The 16,621-nt window shown below is 44.4% G+C and overlaps 1 protein-coding gene across 1 annotated transcript in view; it reads left to right on the top strand.

Annotated features, from left to right (window-relative positions):
- Positions 1 to 16,621, top strand: part of EMB (embigin) — a 125,569-nt gene that overhangs the window by 27,910 nt on the left and 81,038 nt on the right. The window contains exon 3 of the mRNA XM_030192220.1: positions 3,180 to 3,254. Coding sequence (XP_030048080.1) covers positions 3,180 to 3,254 — 75 coding nt within the window. The remainder of the gene's footprint in view (positions 1 to 3,179; positions 3,255 to 16,621) is intronic.

Below are 16,621 nucleotides of genomic sequence, written 5' to 3'. Positions count from 1 at the left end.
GCCGGGACATCCTGTGAGGACGTCCTCAGGAAAACTTGGGCGCCCCTTTCGATTATGCCCCTCATGGACTCCCAGTCTGTGTAGCGATGCTGCAACTACCGCTAGACATTTGTGAAGACCCGAGGAGCTGGCGCGAGGCCAAAAGGCAACACGCTGTACTTTTAATCTTCCCAGCCGAAATCAGAGATGCTTCCGGTGAGCTGGAAGTATTGGGATATGAGTATATGAGTCCCTTAAGTCCCGAGAGCATATCCAATTGTTTTTCTGAATCATTGGGAGAAGGGTGCCCAGGGAAACCATCCTGAACTTTTCTTTGACTAGAAATGTGTTCAGGACCCTTAAGTCTAGGATGGGACACATCCCACCAGTTTTCTTTTGCACAAGGAAGTACCTGGAATAGAATCCCTGCCCTTCAACCCCTGGTGGAAAGTGGGTTCGACCACATGGGTCTTCAAAAGGGCGGATAGTTCCTCTGCAAGTACCTGCCTGTGCTGAATGAATGAGCTCTTGGTGGGCAATTTGGAGGTTTGAGATGCCAATTGAGGGTGTATCCAAGATGGACTATTTGAAGAACCCACCGGTCGGAGGTTATAAGAGGCTACCTTTGGTGAAAAAATTTTAGTCTCCCCCCGACTGGCAAGTCATCCGGAAAAGACACTTTTGCTGTAGCTATGCTCTGCTGGAGCCAGTCAAACGCTCGTCCCTTTCTTTGACTGGGGAGCAGCAGGGGCCTTAGGCGCACACTGTTGACATGAATGAGCGCACTGGGGCTGAACCTGAGTAGACTGAGGAGCCGAAGGAGTGTACCTGTGCCTAGAATAGTAGTAGGGACTGCTCCTTGGCTTGCCTATATAACATTCTCAGTCCTGGTTGACCCAGGGATCATAAGGCTTGCTGGGAACTGAACCTAAATTATCCATGTAGCAGTGCATAGACTGGCCTGTATTTGGGCATAGACACAACAGGCAGCTGTCTAGTGTACCTCATTTTGAAGCGGCCAAATATCTAGATTCAAGAAGGACCTGTTCCCTTTTCCTTTAGAGTTATGTGTTTCAAAGGAGTTTCAAGCAATCTAACCACTCCACTGTTTTTAGTCCTGCCCCTGTGTACCTCCTGAATGTTAAACCCGACCCTCTGCATAGAGTTGCATGCAGAAGTTAATCTGGTATAGTTTAGGAAACAGCTTAAGGCTTATCTGTTCCCTTAGGATTAATGAGGGTAGTGGTGAGGTTGTCAAGGGGTCCAGCCTAAGCTGTTTTTTTTTAATATCTGTACTGATTTTATATGTTATTGTATGGTCTTAAGCAGTGGTGTGCTGGTAAATGTTTAACAACAGGCTGTCTCCCCGGTCCCCCTCTGCGCCCCCCCAAATTGCAGAGCTGGCTACAGCCGGGGAGAGACCCTGGGGGGGGGGGGGGGCAGCAATGCATTACTCCAGGAAAAAAAAATTAAATGATCCCAGGTTCCAATCTAATTCATGTTTAATGTGCGATAAAATGCCATAAATAAGTAAATAAATATAAACTTTTAATGTTGAGCACCTGATTCTCAAAGTGAACATATTCCAAATACTATAATGAAAATAAAATGATTTTTTTCTACCTTTGTTGTCTGGTGACTGTTTTTCTGATCATGCTGGCCCAGTATCCGATTCTGCTGCTATCTGTCCTCTTAACTCCGTTTCCAGGGCTTCCTTTCCACTTATTTCTTTCCTTTCCTCCTTTCTTCTTCAATTCTGGTCCTCAGCTTCTGCCTATTTTCTTCATCCATGTGCAGTTTTTCTCCTCTCTTCCTTTTCCCTCATCTCATCTCCTTCCTCTCTCTTCCCTCCCCTCCATCCATGTCCAGCATTTCTTCTCTCTCCCCTTCTCTCCCCCGCCCTCCATCCACCCATGTCCAGCGACCCTTCTCTCTCCCTGCCTTGCACGCATCATGCACCCATACCCAGTGACCCTCATCTCCCCTGCCCTGCATGCACCCATACCCAGTGACCCTCCTCTCCCCTGCCCTGCCCTCCATGCACCAATACCCAGCGATCCTCCTCTCCCCTGCCCTGCATGCACCCATACCCAGTGACCCTCCTTTCCCCTGCCCTCCATCCACCCATGTCCAGTGACCCTCCTCTCCCCTGCATGCACCCATACCCAGTGACCCTCCTCTCCCTTGCCCTGCATGCACCCATACCCAGTGACCCTCCTTTCCCCTGCCCTCCATCCACCCATGTCCAGTGACCCTCCTCTCCCCTGCCCTGCATGCACCCATACCCAGCGATCCTCCTCTCCCCTGCCATGCATGCATCCATACTCAGTGACCCTCCATCCACCCATGTCCAGCAGTGACCCTCCTCTCCCCTGCCCTGCATGCACCCATACCCAGCGACCCTTCTCTCCCCTCCATCCACCCATGCCCAGCGACTCCCTTCTCTCTCCTGCCACCCCCTCCTGAGTTGTTCAGCGAATTCTTCTCCCTCCCTCCTCCTCCCTCCTCCCTCCCTCCGGATACGGTCCCTCACCGACCTGACTGAGTCATCCTGCCTTGTCCTTCGAATTCTTCGAGGCAGGCAGTCTTGCCTGTCCGCTGCCAGTGCTGACTCTCCCCCGCTGCCGGATCGCGCTTCAAAATGGCCGCCGAGACTTACAAGGGCGGCCTCGAAGACTTCAGCAGAAGTCTCGCGAGGCCGCCTCTGGAAGACTCGGTGGCCATTTTTAAAGCACGAACTGGCAACGGGGGAGAGACAGCACTGGCAGCGGGCAGGCAAGAGTGCCTGCCCCAAAGAATTCGAATGACAAGGCAGGGTGACTAAGAGTCAGGTCGGTGAGGGACTGGATCCGGAGGGAGGGAGGAGAGCCGGCTCACGCTTTTTAACAACTGGTTCGCAAGTCGGAAGAAAATTTAACAACCGGCTCTTGCGAGCCGGTGCGAGCCGGCTCCAGCACACCACTGGTTTTAAGTGTTAAAAATGGCTTTGGATAGCTAATTACCAGGAAGTGGTATATGTTTTATTAAATAAGTAAATACATAAATAGCACTGCCAATGAGCTAACTCCATTTCCTGTCTTCACAAGATTTCCATTATACTATATGTAAAGCATCAGGTTTTAGGGCATTAGTATCATGTTAATATCATGTTGCCTAAAAGGTTATACAAAATGACCATTTATGACTTTACCTTCTAATAGATGACATGGCTGATAAAGAAAACGCAAGAATCATTTCTAACCATACTGTAATGGTTCATAGCATATCCATCCCAGGTAAATGTGTTTAAACTCTACATTTTCATAATCCAAGCTGTAATTGTATTTTCTGTTGTTTACTTTTAGTGAAAGGACTGTTAGTCTAATTATGCACTTTAAGGGCAATTGTATAACTAAGCGCTCAGGGTTACATGTGCCTTTATACATGTAAATTAGGGAAGGTAGCAGTTGCATGCGCAAGCGCCCTATGTGCTATTTTATAAGGATGCACATTAAGTGCTATAGTGTGCAGTTACAAGGAATGGCATGAATGGGTGGGGCTCACAGTTACACACATAACTTACAGTATACTACTGTAAGTTATACTTGCTCTTGCTGGTGCTGTGGCTGGTATATGTGTGCCTACATGTTAGGCATTTCGGTGCTGGCTTTCTTTAAATAAATAAATAAATAATAGAATAGAATAGGCTCTCACTGCATGGCAGTTGGGAGCTTATATGGAGGTGCATGCTTATAGAATTACCTTCTTTTAGGGCAATTATATAAACTGGGTGCTATCATTTGCATGCCCATTGGATGTACAAATATTTAACATAACATAAGAATATAAGAGTAGTTATACTGGGTCAGAACAATGGTCCGTCTATCCCAGTATTCTGCTTCCAGCAGTGGCAACTCTGCATCCCTTTTGGTTGCTCTTCTTTAGAATGCTAGCTTATACATGCATAGGTACACAAGTACCTGGCAGAAACCCAAATAGTAGTACCATTCCATGCTTCCAATCCCAGGGCAGGCAGTGGCTTCCCTATGTCTGTCTCAATAGCAGACTATGGACTTTTTAAACTCAGATACACTAACCACTGTTGCAACATCCTTTGGCAATGAGTTCCAGAGCTTATTTTCTGAGTGAAAAATGCCCTCCTATTTGTTTTAAAAGTGTTTTTTTGTAACTTCCTTGAGTGTCCCGTAGTCTTTGTACTTTTTGAAAGAGAAAGAAATCGATTCACTACTACTTGTTCTACACCACTAAGGGTTTTGTAGACCTCAATCATATCTCTCCTCATCTGTCTCTTTTCCAATCTGAAGAGCCCTACACTCTTTAGCCTTTCCACATATGAGATGAGTTCCACCCTCTTTTGGTTGCTCTTCGTTAGAATGCTAGCTTATACATGCATAGGTGCACACACATACATGCTACCTAAGTACTATTCTGCAAATACCCACTTAAGTTACATAGCATGAATTGGTAAGGGGGGCTGTACACAGGGTGGAGCATGTGTAGTCCATAGGAGGGGCTCTCACTTATGCACATAACTTATAGAATACTGCAAGTTATGTACATCCCTGCCATATTTAGGTACCTGCACTTATACAAGCTCTATGACTGATGTAAGTGAGGGCGCCTAAATGTTAGGCATGCCGATATTGGGTTATGTTTGTATTCTGTAATGGAATTTAGGGCCTAGGTTCTCCTGCTCTTAGGGAGCCTACATTGAGATTCCTGATTTGGTTATAGAATTGTCCACTATATGCTCCATTTATGGGTTTCATCAAATATCTATTGCTACTGATGGTTTCTGAAGTGGTAACTGTTTCCTGAAGTTAAGGAAATCTTGAGATTAAACACTGGAACATTTACTAGACTGAGGTAACTAGAAGCACAGCACTAAGTTTTGATAATTCTATCAACAGTTTAGATAATTTAAGGGTAGGTACATACCACTTTATATGGTTGGGCCGAAGCAAACATGTTTGTTGAAGAAATAAAAGTTCCAAGAACATTTTTCAGTTAATGAGCTGGTATATGCAGATTTGTGCCTATATGAAGGTACTGTACAGAATAGGCAGTAATGAATCAAGATGCTCAAATCTGCTACTTCCTAATTATTACATTTTAAAAAGTAGTGAAAAAGTAGTGAAAACATTCCCACTGCTGAGTAAATTAATCTCTGAGCTCAGCAAACTTCTTATGAACTAGTCTGTTGACTTAGCTGTAGTCCACTGGATTCGGTCAGCCCTTTAAAGGCTATTGAACAGTGGCACTGGGGAATTTATAAGGGCCCCTGTCTATCTGATTTCCCATCCCTGTTTCTCATTCAGGGTTCCCCCACCATTTCCCCAGATATTTATTATCATTTTTCCTCCCTCCCCATTCACTTATTCTCATTGCTCATGCATCCCCTTCCAAAAAACTATAAAAAACAGAATTTGATACATTGTTCTTAATAAGTGGGAAGCAACGTTAGACAAATGTTCTTTGGACTTAATGATTTTAATAATTCAAACCTCAAACAAAAGAATGGCTGATGCAAAGGAAAAGCTTGACAAATAAATGTCTTATTTGAAGGAACATGATGTATGCTATGATCTTTTGTTTGAGGATTACAAACTACAATTAGAATCATTCAGGAAAGAATTAAGACAAGTTAAATTTGATAAATTTAAAAGAGGTGACTTGGCTTATCGGTTTGGGAATATATATCATTGGTGAAGGAATAAGAGATATCAGGATTATAGAAGACATCCAGCATATGATCAAAAGAAAGATGAGTTAGAGAAGTAGATAAAAGATATAGAAATGAAGTTATGCATAAACAAGGTAGTGAGGAGAATACTAGACAGGAATATGAAAATACAAGGAAGCTTAGTTGGAAAGAATCTGAGGAGATTTTTGACCCCTCATCTCCATTGTATACCACCCCTCCTAGGTTAAACATTGATGAACAGGTTTTTAAATTAGGGAAAGTATGGAGGAAAGATTCATTCACTGAGGAGTGAAATATGCCAAAAAGGGATACACATTCTTACAGATGAAGAGGAAGGGGCAGAAATGGACAAAGGAATGTTTCAAAGACTGTTAGACAGCTATTACAATCGATACGAACCTGTAGCACAGATAAGATTAAATAGGGTGTATAACTTATCAAGTAGAACTTTGAATGAAACAGAAATCAATGTATTAAGTAAAAGGTTTCTCTTTTGTTCCTACTCCGCATTATAATACATTTAACATCAGGGTAGAGCTTTTTAGATTCACAGTGATTAGCATAGGACATGCCCTGACATGAAGAAGCCACCAGAGGGAGTTCTCCCAGTAAAAGGCCTGGGTAATGACCCGAAAGGGGCCACTAGAGGGAGCTCCATCTTACAGATGACAGCCAAAAGCCAGAAGGCTGAAGGGAAATGGTCTGCCCTTGTAGGATTAAGTAGGAGGGCCCATCACAGAATGGAAGCGGGCATGTCCCTTTTAATGGGTGGACCTAGTTTAGAAGGTTCTAGGCTCTTCTAGAAGCAGGAGGAGGGGCCCATAAAGGAGTGGGGAAGCTATTAGCAGCCCCATAAAAAGGCACTTCTCAGGAGGAGGTATTCAGAAGAGAAGGGGGCCTGATGGAGAAGAATGGAGTCCTATGGTCCTGTTGGAGAAGAATGGAGTCCTATGGTTAACTGGAGAAGTTAATTGGAACAGGCTGAGAATCCTGGGGCACAGACCCCAAAGAAGAAGCTAGAAAAGCTGGACTGGTGACCAGAGGGAAGTATCTTTATCTGAGGCCTGGGGGATGCTTGAGGCAAGATCCATATCCCAGAGAAAGAAAAGGTACTTACATTAAAGTTGTGGTGGATGAATATTGTAACTGTTATGTGTTCCAGTGTGAGGGAACACTGGGTTTGTTGAACTGTGACTTGGACTAAGAGGACAGGACCGTAAGTCTATGGAGAAAGTTAAAGTCCTGTCCAAGGTGTGGAGGCTGTTTAACTGAGACTCCAATTCTCCTCAAGGAGTACTCAGTTGGAAAAATATAGTATAAACTGTTTGAAACAGAATTCCCCCCCAGCAAAATGGTTGGTGAAGACTAGGAGAAGCTGATCTGCAAATTGGTGGCCTAATTTACGTGGAGAGGCAATTTTGATATGACTTAAATGTCCAAAATTGGAATAGGAAAGAAGGTCATTTTCAAAAAAGAAAAACGTCTATCTTTTGTTTTTGAAAATAGTGTTTTGAACAAGGTTTTGTGATTTGGACGTTTTGTTTTTTGGTCCAGCTTCAAACAAAAAACATCCAAGTACAAAACGCACAAAATCAAGCCATTGGGATGTAGGAGGAGCCAGCATTTTTAGTAGACTGGTCCCCTGACATCCCAGGAAAGCAGTAAGGCACCCTAGGGGGCACTGCATTGGACTTCGTAAAATGCACCCAGGTACACATCTTACCATTGCTCCCTTATTTTGTCTGCTGAGTCCCCAAAACCCCCAACCCCCAACTGTACACTACTACCATAGCTCTTAAGGGTGAAGGGGGCACCTATGTGTGAGTACATTGGGTGTCTGGTGAGTTTTGGAGGGCTCATAGTTTCTTCCACAAGTGTAACAAGTAGGGAAAGGTATGGGACTTGCATGCTATTCTAATGTACCTGAGTATAACACCTGAGGTTGGTATATAGGCTGTCAAGTAATGTTTTTAATCACATTTTGGAGGGTGGGAGGGAGTTAGTGATCACTGGGGAAGTAAGGGGAAGTCATCCCTGATTCCCTCCAGTGGTCATCTGGTCATTTAGGGCATCTTTTTGTGCCTTATTCGTTATAAAAACAAGTCTAGCTCAAAACGTCTCAGTGTTAGTCTTGGACAGTTTTGTTCTGTTTCATTATGGCTGAAAGATGTCTAAGTGTTAGGAACGCCCAAATCCCACCCTTAACACGCCTCTGACACGCCTCCTTGTGATTTGAATGCACTTCTGATGGACTTCATAGAAAAACGTCCAAATGCAGACTTATGCCACTTTTTGGACGTTTTTCTCTTTTGAAAATGAGCCCAATAGTATGAGAATTCTGCTAACCAACTAGTTTGATTCATTTAAAAAGGAGCCCTAGGGCAAAGGAAAAGTACCAGAACTGTTATTGGGTCCAGAAAAAAACCTTCTTGGTGATGTTTGAACTGGATGACTGGGGGTAGGAAAAGTCACCCTAAGTGTAGAAGACCCCAAAGCCTGACTCAGAGTACTAGCTGCAGCCAAGGTCTACCTCTGAGCTATTTTCTTAAAGGCAAACTCTGGCACTGGAGGAGAGCTGGTAGAGCAGGCTGTTGGCCTCAAGGGGCCCATCACAACACATAAACTTCAGATCATTGACTATTTCTCCAAACAAGTGCTTCAGATATGTCAAACATATGGTATTCATCCTAGAGTACTGCTAGTGATATGCAATTTATCCTTAAAATCGAGCGTGGTACCGGAAGATTGAAGGTTAGCCAATGTAACGCCCATTTTTAAAAAAGGTTCCAGGGGAGATCTGGGAAATTATAGACCGGTGAGTCTGACGTCGGTGCCGGGGAAAATAGTAGAGGCTATTATTAAAAACAAAATTACAGAGCACATCCGAGGACATGGATTACTGAGACCGAGTCAGCACGGTTTTTGTGTGGGGAAATCTTGCCTGACCAATTTACTTCAATTCTTTGAAGGAGTAAACAAACATGTGGACAAAGGGGAGCCGGTTGATATTGTGTATCTGGATTTTCAAAAGGCGTTTGACAAGGTACCTCATGAAAGGCTACAGAGGAAATTGGAAGGTCATGGGATAGGAGGAAACGTCCTATTGTGGATTAAAAACTGGTTGAAGGATAGGAAACAGAGAGTGGGGTTAAATGGGCAGTATTCACAATGGAGAAGGGTAGTTAGTGGGGTTCCTCAGGGGTCTGTGCTAGGACTGCTGCTTTTTAATATATTTATAAATGATTTAGAGTTGGGAGTAACTAGCGAGGTAATTAAATTTGCTGATGGCACAAAGTTATTTAAAGTCGTCAACTCACGACAGGATTGTGAAAAATTACAGAAGGACCTTACGAGACTGGGAGACTGGGCGGCTAAATGGCAGATGACGTTTAATGTGAGCAAGTGCAAGGTGATGCATGTGGGAAAAAACCCGAATTATAGCTACGTCATGCGAGGTTCCACGTTAAGAGTTACGGACCAAGAAAGGGATCTGGGTGTCGTCATTGATAATACACTGAAACCTTCTGCTCAGTGTGCTGCTGCGGCTCGGAAAGTGAATAGAATGTTGGGTATTATTAGGAAAGGTAAGGAAAACAGGTGTGAGGATGTTATAATGCCATTATATTGCTCCATGGTGCGACCGCACCTTGAGTATTGTGTTCAATTCTGGTCGCCGCATCTCAAGAAAGATATAGTGGAATTGGAAAAGGTGCAGCGAAGGGCGACTAAAATGATAACGGGGATGGGACGACTTCCCTATGAAGAAAGACTAAGGAGGCTAGGGCTTTTCAGCTTGGAGAAGAGATGGCTAAGGGGAGACATGATAGAGGTATATAAAATAATGAGTGGAGTGGAATAGGTGGATGTGAAGTGTCTGTTCATGCTTTCCAAAAATACTAGGACTAGGGGGCATGCTATGAAACTACAGTGTAGTAAATTTAAAACAAATCGGAGAAAATTTCTTCACCCAACGCGTAACTAAACTCTGGAATTTGTTGCCGAAGTACGTGGTGAAGACGGTTAGCTTGGCAGAGTTTAAAAAGGGGTTAGAAGGTTTCCTAAAGGACAAGTCCATAAACCGCTACTAAATGGACTTGGGAAAAATCCACAATTCCGGGAATAACATGTATAGAATGCTTGCTGCGTTTTGTCCTTCTGTCGACGAACTGATTCAGCTGCCATTACGTTCTCAACCATTCACTTTCAGCCAGATCTGGACTTCTGGGATCCTCAACCTCCCGCACACTTATTGGGTTTTAGCAAAAAAGGCTTTTGGAGATCAGTTTAGAGGGTGAATCCCGGGAGCTGTTTCCACCAACACCCGCTCTTTCAGCAAGGCATCACGTGACCCTCCTGTGGTATCCCATCTAATCTGTCCCCTCCATAGGAAAGGAGGAAGTTTCCACCTGAGAGCCTTTCTTTTCCCTTTTTTGTAAAGGAGATGGTGGCTGCCTTCCCAGTTCCTTTGGAAGAGGAGGATGGGCCCAGGACTAAGATGTTCGAGGTCCTAGACTTTGGTTCTCCTTCTAGAGAGCCTGTGATGGTCTCGATTCACAAGATCTTATGGGATGTTCAAGTGAAAAACTGGGAGTCCCCTCTGTTGGTCCTTCTCCTCCCCAAGAAGATTGATACCATGTACCGGATTCAGTCTTCCCCTGGGTTTGATAGGCCCCAGTTGCCTCATCATTTCCTGGTGTTGGAATTTGCACTCAAAACGGCCAGGAGTTTTAGAAACTATTCTTTGGCATCCCCTGGCAGAGAAGCTAGAATCCTGGATTCTTTTGGGTGGAAAATGTATCAGGCCTCCATGCTCATCTCCCATATCCAATCGTACCAGTTCTACATGAGCCTGTATTTGTAGTCCTTGGTGTGCAGTATATCTGATTTATCAGACTCTCTCCCACCGGTGAATCTGTTCGCCAGCTGGTCAAACAGCAGAAGGCATGTTGTAAGTTCTTGGCCAGGAGCGTCTATGACACTTTTGAGGTGGTCTCTAGGATCTCTGCCCAAATTATAGTGATGCTCAAACTCTCATGTCTGCGTGTCGACCCAGCAGAGATTGGCAGATGCCACATGCCGGGGGGATAATCTTTTTGGACAGAAGGTGGAGGAGGTCGCTGACCTCATCAAGAAGCATATTGCCTTCTGCACTTGCCTCCTCCTGTAGGAGGTTTTTTGGCAAGTCACGGAGGAGTACTTATTACTCGCAGAGATGTAGGTACACCTCTTCTTTTTGCCAACCTCAGCAGGTTCATCCCCCGTGCACTCGTTCTCAACAACAGTGTGCGCCTAAGGCCCAGTTGGCTTCCCAGTCAAAGCAGGGGGTGAGCTTTTGACTGGCTCCAGCAGAGCATTGCTGTTGTAAAAGTGACCATCCTGGATGACTTGCTGGTCAGGGGGAGTCTGAAGTTTTACCAAGAAAGGTGGCTCCTTGTAGCCTCTGACCGGTGGGCTCTTCAAATAGCCTGCATTGGCCAATCAGATGCACATCGAGAGCATATCATTTCTGCTGTCAGGACAAGCAGGTACTTGCAGAGGAACTCTAAGCCCTTCTCAATGCCAGTGTAGTCGAATCCATTCCACCAGGAGAAGAAGGGAAGAAATTCTATTCCAGGTACTTCCTTGTGCAAAAGAAAACAGGGAGGTTGCCTCTCATTCTAAACCTGAGGGGCCTGAACAAATTCCTGGTCAAAGAGAAGTTCAGGATGGTTTTCTTGGGTATCCTGCTTCCCATGCTTCAGGAAAAAAATTGGCTATGCTCTCTGGACTTAAAGGATGCTTGTACTCTTATCCTGATACTTCCAGTTCACAGGAAGTGTCTTCGATTTCAGCTGGGGACATGACACTTCCAGTACCACGTGTTGCCATTTGGCCTTGCGTCAGCTTCCAGGGTTTTCACCAAGTGTCTTGCAGCAGTCGCAGCGTCACTACGCAGACTGGGAGTTCATGTGTACCCCTACCTCAACGACTGGCTGGTGAAGAACACGTCGTGGGACAGGGCTCAGGAGTCCATGCGGAGGACTATTCGGGTGTTACAGCTACTAGGGTGTATTTACCACTGTGTCTTCTTTTCTTGAATGAATTCTTCTGTTGATTTGAATGGGAGTGTCCAGGTGATCACAGTCACTTTATTCTCTACAGTTCTGTAAGGGTCTGAATCCCAGTGCTTGACTGAAATGCCAATGCTGTGGTGTTTTCACAATTTCCAGTGGATGAGGTGTGCCAATTTATTGTGTCTTTCTGTGTAGCTAAAAGAGGAGTAACTGTTTTCAGTTCAGTTGTTTGTGTGTTTGCTATGAACCATTCCATCCATTATCCACTATCTTCAGATGCAACAATCAGTTTGCGATCCTTAGGTTTAAGTTCACCGCTTATTTTTTTTTTAATTTAATCATTTATTTATAATTAACAAGCATTACATCTTGTATTTAGAAACACAGAGAAAGAAAAAAATGTATAGAAGAATTAGCAAAATAAACATACAATTTATACTCTTCCTTAGACCACTTAGTAAGGGGGACGTATCTAGTAGATAAGGAGAAAATGGCCTGGCTCGTTAATCCAGCAAACTAATACATTAATCAGTTGTTACATTATTACGCTGGAGGTACATCAGGGACCCGCTTTTGTTCCAAAAAAGATTTTAACTGATCCTGCTCAAAGAAAACATATTTTACTATACATCTGCAAGGGTAAGATAACAAAAAAGAGGCTCCAATTGCCCTCGTCTCTTCTCTAAGCGCAAGAAATGACTGTCAGGTTCTCAGGTTCAGAGCCCGCGGGGCTGGGCTCTGGAGCAAACGTGAGCCCTTGGGCTGCTGACAAGGAACGACAGCAGCAGGCAAAACCCACCAACCAACGCTGGGCAAGCCCACCAACACCGGCAGGGACTGCAGGCACCGCCCAGCGAGCCGGAACACACGGACTGGAACACGGGACTGGAATTCCCCGGACTGGAGGACACAGGACTGGAACCCTGGACTGGAATCCCCCGGACTGGAACACTGGACTGGATTCCCCCGTACAGGAGGACACAGGACTGGAGCACACCGGACTGGTCCCCACAGCTTCACCTGCACTTAGCTACTAAGCCCCCCAGGGGTTGAGCTCCTGGGTTTGAGTAGCCGGCAGGACTTACTGGATGACACCGGGACCAGGACTAGAACAGGCTGTAGCTGAAGTGCGCCTAACTCCTAAACTGACCAAAAGTGTTCCTAAGCCCGGCACCAACCAAAGAGCTCCTGAGCCCTCCACTAACAGCAGTGCTCTTAACAGAAACTAACAGGGGTGCCCCTACGCCCTACACTAACAGAAGTGCAGGGAAGCCACAAGGGAAAAGGAAGGGAAGACAAACGCCAGACCTAACACTGGTGCTTCCTAAGCAACAAGCTGCAGCAGCTAAACATGGGTTCTCACCCCGGTGCTTCCTAAGCACCCAGCTACAGCAGCTAAACACAGGTCACGAGGAAAAGTGGGAAAAGCACAAGGAAACAAACAGGAAAGCCAAATACTCAAACAACAAAAGGTGCTTCCTAAACACTTATAACAAGGGTGCTCCCAGCACCAAACTCCAGCACTGCACTAACAGCAGTGCTACACACCATAGCAAAAGGGAAAGCAGAGGAGCCAAAGGGAAAAACAGGGAAGTCAAACACACAAGTCACAAGTGCACACTGACTGCACTAAACTAACCTGGACCTAAAGCAAGTAGCCAGAAGCAAACGTTGCGAAGGCCCTGAAGGAAAGAACCCCACTTCCTTATCAAGGCCCTCCCTGATGATGTCACACTCCCTAGACCCAGGCAACAGCACACTGACCCAGAGAGCACACTGAAACCCATAGAGGCCCAACCCACACCAATGCAACACCGTGAAGCACTTGTAGCCAGTACACCCAAAGAGAGTTAGAGCAACTCAGACTACACCCACAGCTGCAGTGAAGTGAGACAATTAGCCCCATGCTGCTGGAAGCTGCCAGCACAGAGAGACAGAGCCAGCTCAGAAAGGACAGAGAAAAGAAACAGAAGCCAGCTAAGAAGCTGACCCCCAGGAAAGAGGTAAGTTTGAGAGGGGTTCTGACCCCAATCATAACAATGACTTTCTCCTATCTTGAGTCGTTTTAGTCACGTCCGGATAAATCCAGACCCTAGATCCACAAAAATGTTTCATAGAATTTTTAAAGTACATTTTTAGTATCGCGTTGAGATCTTGTTCAAAAACTAATGATATCAGTAAAGTCTGTCGATGTGTAATAGCTGAGAAAGACTGTTCCAGAAACGCATCTTGGATTTCTTGTGTATTCCCTTGTAGATTAGCTTGAGCCCTTATCTCATTCAATTCCCCCTCTTTATTTTTTGGCAAAGGAATGTAAAAAATTTTATTTACTGGAGGAATATGGGAGGGGAAATATTGTAAATATTCAATTAAGTATTTACGGAATAATTCCATCGGGCTCAAACCAGCTATAACAGGAAAACTTAATATCCTCAGATTCAATCGCTTATTAAAGTTTTCAAGTTGTTCGATTTTTCTCAATGTCATCAACTTGTCCTTAATCAAACCTGTGTTAGTCAGTTTCAGCGTCGCTATTTCCGATTGAATCAAATCTATTTTTAGAACAGTGTCTGTTTTAAAGTTATCCATGGTTTCAGTCAAAACATCAACTTTACTCACAAGCAAAGAAGTCTCTTTTACCGTATTCGCAACAGTTTGAGTCAAATTTTGAATAGCGGTCCAAATCAGCTCCAGCGTAACCGCCTGGGGAGCTTGTCGCTCCAAAGATAGTTTCTCAGTTCGCTTCGGGGTGGAGCCGCCACTTACAGATCCGTCATCTTCGACTTCCAATGTGGCTGGATCTGACATCCACTGCCTACTGCGAGCTGGACAAGGTGATAGATTAATATCTGACGGGGATAAAGAGATCACTGAGCCCAAGTGGGCCGTTGCTCCTTCGTCTGCTCTCACAGTGGGCAAACTCTAAGTTCACCGCTTTTTAACATTCATGTGCCTGGTTTTGATGATGTATGGTTTATGGAGTAATATTTTGCATTTCCCACTACATTTGTGTATTTACCACCTTTTATGCTTCTTATTTTGCAAATTCTAATGATTCTTTCTCTACCTGTGCTGGTGGATTCTCACTTATACCTTTTATTCATTGGAATACTCTCAGTTGTGTCCTTTGTGTAAACTGTTACTCCAAAGAAAGGTCAGTCTAGCCCTGTTATATATCACACATCCTGGAACTTGTATATGAAGACACTGGCCAGGAGCCACATGTAGTTGCTTGGGATAGATGCTGGCTTAGATAGGGTTGTCAAGGAGGGTCATATGTTTAGACAAAACCCACCAAAATCCCTCAGGGTCAAGGATCCACATTGACTATGCAAGACCATCGTCCCTTTGAAATAAAGGCTTTCCCTTGTGGTGGTAGAATCTTACCTGAGGTGGCTTGAGGTGATTGCAGTATCCTCACAAACCTCCTCTTCAAGAATAACATAGTTTTTAATAGCTGTTTACAACTCATGGACTGCTGGACATTATTGCAGCAAGTAATGGGGTCTGTTTTTGCATCTGTTGATGTCAAAGAATTTGTACAAAGAAACCTCACTCACGTTGTCAGCTGCATCACGCTGACCTTGGGCAAATTACCTTGTAGAGTGAATGGTGCAGTCAACAAAAGATGCATAAGAAATTGTTGAAATAGATTGGCATACTCAGCTTTTCCTGTTCCTCATCTTGCAATATATCATGCTTTGCCCAGCCACTGGAGTCTGTCTAGCCGAACTGCTGTTGGGTCATCACCATAAAACATTATTACACTCTCTTAATCTGGATCTCAGTATGGAATTACAACTCGGCAGGAACTGGAACTGGATTCTTTCTTTGTCTCATCTACTCTATGTTATTTTACACCACAAGATCCTAGGTTTGCTAGAAGTTTTGGGGATGGATCATAGTGGGTCAACTGAGATTACTGGACCTCTGTTATACAGATTTGGCATCACCACATTAATGAATGGTGAGGCTGCTTGTCAAACTTTGAAGTGCATCATGAGACTATGGAATCTTCTAATTCAGATCACACTATTGTCCTAGTGGTACCAGTCTCTTCCTTAGCTCTGGACATTCTTACCCTCCCAGAGCCACCATGGTGTGAGGATGATGTTTTTGACTAATCAAAGATTGGGGCTAAGACTGACATACACCTTCAGAACCATCAGCTGAGGATGGGGGCCTGCAGAGGGATCTTAATACAACTCTGGATGGCCTTTGCAGCGGGACAATTATGCCACCTGTTGGAGTAGAGTTTTATATATGTAGCAGGAGAGCTGTAGTGTATGAAGTGTTCATGTTCTGGGTTAGACATCCTCTTGTTGTCTTATAAGTGTTTTTTTTTGTAACTTGTTTATGTTTGTTTGATTCCCATCCTAAGTGGGTGCAGATGTTGATGAAAGATTTATAAACTTGCTGATTTCTCCTCTAATGATCTATCTATATTTGGATAATATATGCACAGAAAGAGAATGTTCATAGCTTCCAAGTCAACCAGTTCCTGGAGGGAGATTTTAGACCATTTAGTGACAGACCACATTCAGTTGCATTTTGGTACTTGAAGCACTAATATCAAATGGCAGAAACAGAATGCAAATACCATGGTGTATTGGGCTGCAAGTTCCAACATCAGGACTAGTCTAAAGTTTTTCTGAAGGAATTGGTAGCTGAGCATTTTCATTTTTCAGGTATATTGGCATTTTGGGAATTGGGCAGGATAAGCTTCATGTTCCACTCAGTAGCCCAATGAGTCCCAGATCTTTGGATTTCTGTGTCAGGTTTGTGCATATTACTGTGAACAGACCTGGAAAAACCAGGACTTGCTCAGTGCTCCTTAGAATCTGCAGCCAGATCTGTATTAGAATCACTCCTTCTTTGGCAGTGT

The sequence above is a fragment of the Microcaecilia unicolor genome, chromosome 2 (assembly GCF_901765095.1).
Source record: "Microcaecilia unicolor chromosome 2, aMicUni1.1, whole genome shotgun sequence".
In the NCBI taxonomy this organism is placed as follows: domain Eukaryota; kingdom Metazoa; phylum Chordata; class Amphibia; order Gymnophiona; family Siphonopidae; genus Microcaecilia; species Microcaecilia unicolor.
Note: the sequence above shows the minus strand (reverse complement) of the source record. Positions and strands in the feature narration are given on the sequence as shown.